The sequence below is a fragment of the Hipposideros armiger genome, unplaced genomic scaffold (genome assembly GCF_001890085.2).
Source record: "Hipposideros armiger isolate ML-2016 unplaced genomic scaffold, ASM189008v1 scaffold_3, whole genome shotgun sequence".
Lineage (NCBI taxonomy): Eukaryota > Metazoa > Chordata > Mammalia > Chiroptera > Hipposideridae > Hipposideros > Hipposideros armiger.
This window is the reverse complement of record NW_017731353.1, coordinates 1,049,580-1,061,770: the sequence shown is the minus strand read 5'-3', so window position 1 is coordinate 1,061,770 and position 12,191 is coordinate 1,049,580. Positions and strand designations below refer to the sequence as shown.

Here is a 12,191-nt window from a genome sequence, read left to right as displayed (position 1 = left end):
CAGTATCTTAGTCATCTTTATATCCCACAGCCTGCAGTGCTTACTAGGCACTCATCAATCTTAACTGACTTGGAGAGGAGAGAGAGCTTGCTTCAAACTGGTATCTAGGGACCAGAGACTGCCTGATGCAGGCAGGAGAACTTAGGCTCCCCTTGAAAGATACGGAGTGCGGATAATCAGAGTTGAGGGAAAGGGTATTTCAGGCAGGGAAAACAATAAAGCATATATGTAGAGTTAGAAAAGAAAGGAGTATGAAAAGTGCACAGTGGGTGGCTCGGTTTAGGCAAAGTATAGGGTGTTTGAAGATGAGGAATACGTTTGAAGGGGAAGGTTGGGGTAGACCACACAGGACCTATGACCCAGTAGACTCAAGTACTTAGAAATTTATCACAAGGAAATCATTCAAAATCTACACCATAGCCAAACTGATCTATAGATTCAACACCATTCTTATCAAAATCCTAGCTGCTTTCTTTATAGAAATAGACAAATCCTAAAATTCATATGGAAATTCAAGGGACCCAGGAAAAAAAAAAGAAATTCATGGGATCCAGAATAGCCAAAATCATCTTGAAAAAAGAGCAACAAAGTTGGGGGATTCATGCTTCCTGGTTTCAAAACTTGCTACAAAGCTACAGTAATCAAGGCTGTGTGATACGGACATAAGGAAAGACATATAGATCAAGGGAAGAGAACTCAGAGCCTAGAAACAAACTCTCACATTTATGGTCGACTGATTTTCAACACGGATGCTGAGACAATTCAGTGGGGGAAAGAATGGTATTCCACTGGACATTCACATGCAGCAGAATAAAGGTAGACCCTTAGCTCACACCATACACAAAAGTTAACTCAAAGTAGATGGAAGACATAAATGTAAGAGTTAAAACTATAAATCTCTTAGAAAAAACTTCTGAATTTCAAAGGGCAAGAAAGTGAAAAGAAAACCCACAGAATGGGAGAAAATTTTGCAAATCATATAATTGATAAAGGATTTACATCTATAATATAGTTGACCCTTGAACAATGTGGGGGTTGGCGGGCTGACCCCCGCCCCTGCACAGTCAAAAACGGCATATAGGGTCAGCCGAGTGGCGCGTTGGTTGAGAGATGGCTTGGGATGCCAGAGGGCCTCGGTTCAGATCCCACATATGAGGGCCGGTGACGCTGCCCTCTGCAGCTAGGATGCTGAGCAACAGCTTGACCTGGAGCTGGGCTGCTGTGGGTCGCCGGCGTAGGCTGCAGTCCCCTGCTGCAGTGGGCTACCATAGGCTACCGTGTGTAGCCAGCAGCCGCGTGAGTGGCCGTCCAGAGGCCAGCAACTGATCTGCCTCGCCCAGGAGGAGCGCAATGATGGTGCCAGCTTGGGCCAATGAAGCAACATCCTCCACAACTGGACTGAGGAACAAAACGACAGCAGCTTGTCTGTTCCCCTTCCCCCGATTCCCCAGCGCTGTTCCCCTCCCCCAACTCCCCAATAAAATCTTTTAAAAATCCCCACAAAAAACGCATATAACTTTTGACTCCCCCAAAACTTAATAGCCTACTGTTGACCAGAAGCCTTACCAAAAACATAAAGTCAATTAACACATATTTTGTATGTCACATGCATTATATACTACATTCTTACAATAAAGCTAGAGAAAACGTTATTAAGAAAATCATAAGAGAAAATACATTTACTGTATTTATTGAAAAAAAATCCATATATCAGTGGATCCCCGTGGTTCAAACCCATGTTGTTCAAGGGTCAACTGTATATTAAAGTATTTTTACAACACAATAATGAGAGGACAACCCAATTTAAAATGGCAAAGATAAGAACAGACATTTCTCCAGAGAAGAGCTTGTACAAATGGCCAACAAGCACATGAAAAGACGCTCAACATCATTAGCCATCAGGGAAATGCAAATCAAAACTCCAATGAGAGACCACTGGATACCCACTAAGATGACAATAACAAGTGTTGGTGAAAATGTAGAAAAATTGGAGCCTTCCTATGCTGCTGGTGGGAATATAAAATGCTGTTGCTCCTTTGAAAAATAGTTTGGCAATCCCTCAAAAGTTAAATATTGAGTTACCATATGACTCAGCAATTCCACACCTAGGTATGTACCCAAGAGTAATGAAAACATATGCCCACACAAAAACTTGTACACGAATGTTCATAGCAGCATTATTCACAATAGCCAAGAGTAGAAACAATCCAAATACCAATCAATTGAATGGATAAGCAAAATGTACCCATATAAATGGAATATTATTTGGCAATAAAAGGAACGAAGTAGTGATACATACTACAATATGGATGAACCTTGAAAGCACCATGCTAATGAAAGAAGCCAATCAAAAAGACCACAAACTGTATGATGTATATGAAACGTCCAGAATAGGCAAGTCTCTCAGAAAGCAGATGAGTGATTGCCTACCGCTGGCAGTGGGTGGGACGTGAGGTTGGGGAGAAACAGAAAGTGATTGCTAATAGGTACAGAGGTTTTTTTGGAGGGTGATGAAATGTTCTAAAATTGATTGTGGTAATGATTGCACAACTCTGTGAATACTCTAAAAACCACTGAATTATAAGCTTTAAATGGGTAAATTGTATGGTATGTGAATTATATCTGAATAAAGCTGTTCCCAAAAAAACCCTCGTATATAACTATACAGAGGGTGCCAAAAAAATGTATACACATTTTAAGAAAGGAAAAAACTGTATTAAAATTGTAATGCTCAATATATACTGATAACATCTTTGCAATTTCAAGAGGTGCTCAAAGTGGTTACCATCAGTATAATTTTAATACAGTTTTTTCCTTTCTTAAAACGTGTATACAGTTTTTTAGCACTCTCAGTATAATACAAACTCTATCTGTATAAGGAGCTTAAACACATTCTCTTACACAGTGACACTGGTTAAAATAAAAGTATGGCTGGTGTCAGACTTGTGTATTCCAGTTAGTTCCCTACTTCTAGATGTGTGGCCTTGGATAAGTTCCTTAATCCTTAAGTAGTCACTGGGCCTCATTTATCTCACATGTTCAATGGGTTTAATAACACCCATCTCCAAATAGGGGTCTTCTTTCAATATATCAAGTATATATAGCATTTATCACAGGAGTTAGCATACAGTAAAAACATACTAAATATCAGCTATTATAATTATTAGGTAATACACAGAATAACAAATAAGTAGAAGCAAAATGTCCAAAAGTGAGGAGACCATTAAGAAAATAGAAATATGCCACCCAATGAAATCTACTTGTTTCACTAAAATAGCAGCTATGTGGGGCCTGTGTAGATATGGAAGTTCTGGTCTATGTGAAATGCTAGCAAGAAAAGAGCAAAATACTGTGGGTCCAAGAGGGGGCTAACTACGGAAAAAATAAAGTATGTATGACACAGAATGAGATAAGGAATTTCATAAATAAATCGTGTGTCATGAAGAAAGGATTCTCTGCGTTTGCTTTTTATTGTCTGCTTCACTGTTGGGGTATCCGAAAGTTGGCAAGAGTAATTAAAAATAAAACAAGTTAAGTGATATTACATCAAAAAGAGGAGGCTCAAACACCCTGAGGGTTCCCAGAGCTGGTTAGTTCATAATCAACGTGCCCGACAAGAGCCCGAAAGCCCTCCAGGGCCCTGATGGGGCTTCCAATTCATGCGTCAGCCACTCGCTTCTGCTCAGTTCTGCTCAGGGCTCAGCGTATTTGCTCAAAATGAATCCTGTGTACTCCTCCTGGTCTGGCTTTTCTTGTGGGCTCCAAGAACAAAAAATGGGGACATTATTGTACTTGTAGTCCCTGGGCGTCTTTTGATTTTTTTTTCCCTTTTGCTTCTGGGGCTTGTGCCAAGCTTGGCTTTTCAGCAACACCAGAGGATGCACTAAGGACGAGCTCTCACCAGTTTCTTCGTCCGTTCCTGAGTGACCGATTCAGCAGGGAGCCCCATTCTAAGAGAAAAGGACATTCTACTCGCTTACATGGCACTGACCAGAACACTGCAAACTCCTTGGAGAACCAAGTCAGACACGCGTCAAAAGCTGCAGGGTTTATTCATGGGCACACGTGGTAAGGGCTCCTAAAATGCTTCCAAAGAAAAGTGCATATAAAAAATATCCAAAAATACACCTGGAGGAAGGAAAGTCTCATTGTGATGAGTGATACTAAAGGATGACTCACGTGTGTCCACCGTCTCCTGAATTGGGATGAAGCCTACAGGCAGCGTGTCCTTGATGTCAATGAGCTTCATGTCCACTAACACGTTCCCTAAATGACTCTTGAGAAGAAAGAAAAGAGATACAGACTATTAATCTGAACACGCCTGTGGTGGGTTTGCCATTTTGGCTTTGAGATGCATATTTAACACAATGACTCTTGCAGCTTTACGACAGTAGGTTAATTAGAGTAGGTGCCACTTAATGTTCCCCAGCGGTCACACAGGGACTCAGTGGCCCCCAGGAAGGAGTTTCATCTGCAGAACCTCAAAGCCACTCACTCACTCAGACATGACCTTGGTGAGACAGACCAGCAACCTAGGAGACGCTTGAGACATAACCCAGCAGAGGGCAGCTGTGCACAGGTCCTGGGACCAGGCTGCCACTCAGCCCAGAGCACCAGCTCTCAGGCACAGCAGGCCCAGGCAGCCGTGTGGGGGGAGAGAGCTGCAGCTAAACCTAATAGAGAACCAATCACACCCCTACATGATCGCCAGTCTGCATATCGACATGCATTTCGGTTGCTAGATACTTTCTGTAAAATCCCAAGAATAATAAACTAATTCAGAGTGAAAAGCCCGGCTGCCTCTCAATATTACCCATCTTCTGAAATGACATGCACCAGGGTCTCTTAAAGTTTCTATTTAGTGGTAGTGTGTGGGGTCCACAGTGCGCAGTTTCCATAACCAGTGCACAAATATCTTCCGAAGACAGCACGCGCCACTATAACTGCGAGAGAGGGCTCTACGAACACGCTGGCATGTGCAGCCGCATTTCAGGTTGGAAACAAGCTCTAAAGATACCTTCCCTACAACTTAAATATGTGGGGCCACCTCAGAGAGTTCATTTAGATCTTCAGAGTAATTTGCAGCTCAGTTCCCCCTCTCTAGTTAGAGCCAGTTAAGGAAAGACTTATGGCTTCCGATCCCCAGCCTCTCCTGTTAGGATGCGCTTTGCAAGCCCATTTCCCAGAAGCTCCGCGTGAGCACGCTCTCGGTTTCCTTTTTCTGTGTTCCTGGACAAGCACCCAGATGGCCAGCCTGTCAGTCACCCTGGCCTCCTCTGGCCTCTGCACTGACTCCTCAGGCCCTGTTTCCCTCTTGCTCAGAGGAGGGCTTGCACCTCCCTCTCTGCGCATGGGGGGCTAGCCCCTCCCCCCACAGTGTCAGCACTATCTGTGAAAGCCAGTCAGGGAACTCTTAGCATCTAAACTCTCTATTTTCCTTCATTTCAATGTATGCCAATATAATGGCATATTGGTGAAGCTATTCAATATCTGTCTTCCCACTAGAGTTTAAGAAGCATGAGGACCAAAACTGTTACTACTGTAAACCCAAGTGTAGCATAGTTCTTGACACACGGTAGGTGCTCAATCAATAGTTGTTAAATAAATTAATGGTTCTTGGTACATTTTTAGCAGGGTGGGCCCCTCAAAGTCAGAAATCAAATTGGATTTGCTTGGATGACAAATCTAAACTACATCAATAAACACATTAAAAGTATATTTAATAAATACATGATAAACCAAAAGTACACAAATGAAATAAACTCTTCAAAATTTAACTGTGAAGATCAAGGTACCAGGTGTAAACTCTGACCGGTGTTTTTACAGCACTGTTGTCACAACACTGTTTCTTCCTCTCAGAACCATCGCGTTGGCCAACAATTTGATATTATTATATTACATCCAGGTAGCTGAGCCTCACGAAACAATGCACAGCTCAGCACGGCAAGTGGAAAGTGGACCCTCTCGAACGTGGGATAAATCTCTATCCGTGCTGGAAGGGTTTGAACCGTTAACCTAGCTCACAAACATCAGCTGCTTTCAGAATCGCCTCATATAATCTATCATCATTTTTTTTCATGGCAGTTGTGTTTGCATGTCATCACTGCTTTTCTGCATTGAGAAATTAACAACTGGGTATGTTTCCCTGCCCCGGAGATAGATGGGCATTCATCAATATCCTTCACCAATGTCTTCTGCTTGACAAGTTGGGTTTTACAGAAGTCAACTGCAAACCACTTAGCAGCCTCACCCTCCACACTCCACAACTGTCCCTGATCATAAAATTAGAACATCAGCGGTGCGACCATTAAAAAAAAAAAAAGCATCCAAGTTCCCTCCCGTGCATACAAAATGGGAGGCTGCACTGTCAGGGCTTCCTGCAGGCCCAAGTGGGGTCCCTCTGCGCACGGGGCTGCCGCTGTGCCGGGTTTAATACAGTAGGTCTGCGACACCATTAATTTTGTGAGTTCCTCTCCCTTCCCCCATCCCGTGCTCCCTTTCATTTCCTCCTCATAAATATGAAGAACGTATTCCCAATCCTTGTTGAGCAAATGATTCATGCCAAAAGCCCAATATGCACTGACTCAGGGTATTTATATTGTCTCTGGTAGCCAGTATTTGCTAGTATACTGTAATTATTTTTGACAACCTTGCATTTAAGGTAGCCACAGATAACCAACTTAATATTCAAATGTTCATAAATCCTTCTGTTTAATATCCTCCCTACCTAATCTATGTACATTATTATTACAGGTAATGCAGAAAGTACAGGGCATGAAAAGTGCAATTAATCTCGATCCTTCCCCAGGAAGCAATGTCACTCCAAAGCCAGGTTTCTGTATTAATAGCATTATTGGGGGAAAGAAATTTAGGTTCCAAAGGCGTCTCCCAAAACTCCTACACTGGGAGTCTCAAGTCGCCTAATTAAGAATCTGTCCTGTCTTGAGATCCCACATCCCTCCTTTACAGTTGTAAAAAACCAGGCTCTGCAAAGTCTTGGCTCTGACAGCAGAGCCAGCAGACCGACCGGCTGAACCAGACTAAACTGTGCCTCATTCCTCCTCTACTCCTGGGCTGGCAAGCGGGCCCCCGCCACTCCCCTGAAATGGGTCCTTTTAGCTCTCACTACAGGATCCAGTCATTCTTTTCCTGAAAACAAAATGCACCTATTTCCCATACTGCTTTAAGAGGCAAAGGTTTCTCCCCCGCCCTTGTCCTCTCTTACATCCCTCTTCCCATCCCACCTGCCACGTCTGGCCCTTGTGGACTAAGACACACAAAGTAGACACTCAATAAACATCTCTTTAATGTTCAACAAATGTAGACTAAATCAATGCATTTTCTGTCATATGTTTACCTAGGACACCCCAAGTTAACAAGCCCCGGTGACTTCTCTCTGTCATTTTTAGACTTGTCACTCTCCCCACACCAAGGGATTGGGGGCTCTTATGGCCTAGAGCAGGGGTCGGCAAACTTTTGAGACGGAAGAGCCGCCAGGGGTCAGCAAACTGTGGCGTACGAGCCACAGGCTCTGAAGTAAAATTGAAAATGAAAATAAAACTATCAGTCCCATTTATAAAAATTTTAAAGGATATTATTTGCATAATGGTGATTATGTAAAAATATATTTATATTATCTCTAATAATTTTTAAATTGTTGTGAGGGACAGGATTGGCTCTTCCAGGGGTCGGCAAACTTTTGAGACGGAACGTACCCCAAGAGCTGCATGTGGCTCATGAGTCACAGTTTGCCGACCCGTGGCCTAATGTACCACTAACCCACAGTCTTTGGGGGAAATGAAACAAAAGCAGAAATTGAAAACGATCAGAGCGATCCCGGCTGTCCTTTGAGGCCACAGTCTTGAACTGAAGCCTCTTCAGTCAGGACAAGTGAAAGCTGAGCAGAGATCAGTAATGACACCGTGACTCCACTGAGCAAAGCGAGGGTGTGAACACCAGCTGCTCAAATCCTCAGGAGTTTGTCCACACAGCCCTGAGCGGCAGTGAGCGCACTCACCTTCTGCAGAAAGTGGTAGCCAGCGGGCAGAACAGAGGTGACAACAGCTCAAAATATAAATAGCTTCTAAAAAGGGTTTAGGTAAACCCCAGGGACAAGGAGGCAGGGAGTGCGCTGTGCAGGAGGGAAGGATGGGGCGATGGGGGGACTACCCCTAACTTCATGAGCCCCACGCCTGGAAAGCAACCCAGCCTTCAGACCTGCCCCTCAGTGTCTCCTCAGGCTCCACAATGAGCCCCAGGGACCTGCTCAGACATGACAGGCTCAGCTGCCCGGATGAAAAAGATTTCCAATGTTTAGTGCCAGGACTGTCCCTACTCCATTAGAAACTCCACTTTACAAGTGTATGTTACTCTCGTAATTAGGGGGGAAATTAAAGCAATGACTTCTCCCCCAGTTCTGAATACGTTAGGAATAATTTCCCCAACAAAGACTTTACAAGAAACACAGGAACGGCTGGGAGAAGAGAGCAACAGCCAAAGAACCGTGTGACTGTCTACATCCAGGAAACGCTGAAGGGACACACAAGAACCCGTGACAGGACCGTGGGGCTGTGGGGGTTATGCGATGGTGAGAAAGACTGTTACTTTTTCCTTTCATGCTTCTGAATGAGGATGTTTGAAGTTGGTTTTTTAAATTTTTTAAACCATGAATATATATTACTGTTGTAATAAAATTAATAAAAAATTCCCCCCCCCAAAAAACAAACCCCTTTGCTTTAGAAAGAGACAATACATTTAGGCCAAAAATAAAATGTCACCGATGAAAATGAAAATTTGACTGCTCCCTTATTTGGGTCTAGGGAAGACAGGTGACCTTTGACAAGCACAGAAAGTCTCTGATCTCAGGAAAGGGGCTAACACTCCAACTGTCTCAGGATGGAAGAGGTATATTTACAGGGTGCCTAGGACAGGTCTCACACAGAGTGGATACTCAGAAAAGCTGTTTCTCTTATTTCTAAGCCACCCATTAAAACACTATTGGAAATGCCTTAGTAGATATCTTTCAAATGTCCTAAGTGATGGGCCCAAGTATTAAAAACAGCATACTAAAAGAAATCTGTACATGTGGTGGGCGCCTACCTGCAGAAACATGAAATGTCATAGGTCATAAAGAGACTCAGGGGAAAAGCCAGTTATTTTGGAAATGAGGCCATATCTGTGGAAAGGGGTGGCCACTCAGCATCTTTCCAGCTATGCCTCCATTTGTTGGTCAGCTTTAAATCCAGCTTCACTGGATGGCTCTCACACCCACAGTACCTGGGATTTGTTATCTGGCGGAAAGGTAGGCAAGTGAGAGCTGTGGGAGAAATGTCCTGGTTTCCTCCTGAGAATACATTTTAATGGAATTCACTGTCCACTTGGGTACCTGGTTAATAATACTGTTAATAAGTGAAATACAGTGTCACCTGCGGATTCTACCCAGTTCACTAAAACCTCAGATAAATTCATACGGCAGAGAAAATAAACCACGACGAAACCTGAGGTAATTTCAAACAGGAAGTAAATGACTTGTGCTCACTCAGCAAAAGGAAAAGCACTACTTGACTTACATTTTCTTTGGAAAATGATCTTGTGAAACACAGGTATCTGGTAACCTTGGACTTAAATAAGCCGTCTTTCCAGAGGTCGGCGTCCACGCCATCTGCTGTCTGTGCAACCTACACCAAAGAGACAGAGAGAAGGAGCGCAGGTAAGGCAGGGTGGACCGGAGGTGTGCGCCAGCAGCTTCTTCAGACCTGTGCCAATTAACACCGGCCCGAACTCTCATGGCGTCTCATTAGTTCATTTCACGAGGCCCTGGGAAGAGCTTTTCCAAAAGGGGAAAAGGGAGAGTATGAAAAATACAACTTCTAAAAATATTGTCCCTGGGGAAGCCATTGATTAAAGACATCCTGACAAAAATGGTTCTAATGAGAAAAGAGCAACTTTTGTTGTAATGGACCAAGAAGGGATTGGATAAGTCAGCACATTAAGTTGCTCATTACCACTTACTCGGGGGACGGTACAGGGTGCAGAAAAAAATCCAGTGGGATGTGAAATGCCACCTGAGAGGGCACCGCCTGTGGAGAGACTGACACGGCCGCCTGTTCCAGGACCCTGGGGCCGGCCAGGGTGCTTCCGTTCATGGGAATCTGCTGGGGCCAGGGAGCAGGTGGCAGGAAAATTCGCTCCTCGCTGTGTCTTCTGGGTACAAGCTCTGCGAGTGGTATTCAAGATCAGAAACTGTATACAAAAGATTCAGTTCCTTGTTTCTAGTCTCACTAAGAAGCCATTTTCTCGTGTACCGCCGTAGCAATGTTCCCCTAAGAAGTATTCAAGGATGAAGCCAGGCTTGGTTTGAGTCTAAGGCACCTGTGTACCGGACTGCGGGGTGCGGGGTATTCGTGTGAAGGTCGATGCATCGTGGGAGAGAGTTTACGATGAGTCTGGCGAGGAGGAGAGAGTCCAGGCTGCTCTGTGAATGGACTGTCAGGGCTCGGTCTGCTTTCTCACCCGGCAGCCTAAGGTGACAGTACTCTCAGAGGATGTATCAACCTTTCACACCTTGGCTGGCACCCTGAAGGGGACACCGGGAAGGAAGGCTGAGGGAGCGACACCCCATTTGGGGTGAACTCGGACGGGGTCTTCCAGGGGCCTGCTCTCTTTTAACTGCCTGGCTGTCTTGTGAGGGCCTGACTTTGGGATGCAGTCCTTGATCTGACAAGCTCCCGGCCACACTGACAAACTGCTAAAGGCACCTCCACTCTTTACACAAGAAACTGCCTGGACTCAGCCCCATCCCGTGTACCGGCTCACAGCATGCCAATATGTCACATGCACAGGCCAGGGACGTGTAGGCGCTGCTCCCCCAGGACACTCCTAGAGCCCCCCACAGCCACATTCTCTGAGGCCTCGGGAAATGCCCACAGGGCCATCGGGCAAAACAAAAATGCTTTTTTTTTTTCAAACCCAACAATTATAAATTAGCAAATACAACAAAGGGAGAAGAAAGGTCCTTGTGTTAAATATGCAAACATGTTTGACTTGAAATCTGAAGGAGGAATGGTATGGGGGTAATTTTAGGAAACTTTCTCTCCAAGTATATCACCCCCACAGAAAGAAACACAATGGAATGGGATCAGGCCTCATCAGCATTTTTTCCCATAATGTTCATACATAAAGTTTCCTGGAAAATATGAGATTTAAGGCAATGGCCCCAGCTCCCCATCATCAAGGATCCCTTTTGTTTGTTTCTTCCCATGGATTTCATGTTTTGAAAGATTTTTTTGTTTCCCAAACTCTACTTTTAGTGTATTTCCTCAGTCCTAGGGTGTAGTCATTTGGGAATCACCCGTGGATTTAAAGAACATGGCTTCAGGAAAAAAAGAAATAGTATCATGTCAAAATGTACAATCTATTTTAAGATGCATCCCAATTTCTAAACCACTAAAGTGTGAAAATAAAAAAATGCTATAGGAACAAAGAAATAAGGGAAACCTATGTGGTTTCTCTATAATAAATGCATTATTTATTTATTTATTTATTTATTTATTTATTTATTAGCTGAGCCATCCTGCCACCTGTTGGCAGCTCAGTGGCAGCTCAGCTCGGGCCGGGAATTGAACCGCTGTTGCTCAGAGCTCGCACTCTTGAGTGAGCTCTTAACCAACTGAGCCACTCGGCTGGCCCTATTATTTTTGATACATTATAAAAAGAGTCTGCAGAACACTCCAAGTCTGTGGAAGCACAGGCTGGGACCTCAGAAGGACGAAAGCTGTGTCTCTGAACTTCCACCACAAAGGGATCAGAAGAGATCCCTGCGTATTTGAGAATTCACTGAGGGGTGGTGTGCAGCCTAAATCAGGGCTACTGTTTCCAGGATTTGAAAATGAAGACTTCCTCCTCTCACCACTGCTAGAATGTTCCTTTTTCTGAGTGAGAAGACACCTTAACATGACAAAGGGGCCGGTGCAGGAATGCTGAGGGCAGTAGGTCTGCCCTTCCTCACAGGCCCCTTCTCTGTCCTGGCAGTTAGTCTCCAGCCCGTCTGAGAAGCATTATAAACGGATAACCAAAGGCCCCGCTTTGCCCTGAGGCTACAACTCATTTGCAATGAAGTAAAAATGTGTAATGCCCTCCAACCCCAGCCAAGGGGCGGTGAAGAAGGGAGAGGGAGAGAGGGAGAGGGAGAG

The 12,191-nt window shown here is 44.3% G+C and overlaps 1 protein-coding gene across 9 annotated transcripts in view; it reads right to left on the bottom strand.

Annotated features, from left to right (window-relative positions):
• MVB12B (multivesicular body subunit 12B) overlaps positions 1-12,191 on the bottom strand; it is a 192,688-nt gene that overhangs the window by 134,246 nt on the left and 46,251 nt on the right. For all 9 annotated transcript variants that reach the window (XM_019636394.1, XM_019636354.1, XM_019636345.1 and 6 more), the window contains exons 3-4: positions 9,570-9,677; positions 4,180-4,276 (exon numbers count right to left, since the gene is read on the bottom strand). In XM_019636394.1, coding sequence (XP_019491939.1) covers positions 4,180-4,276; positions 9,570-9,677 — 205 coding nt within the window. The remainder of the gene's footprint in view (positions 1-4,179; positions 4,277-9,569; positions 9,678-12,191) is intronic.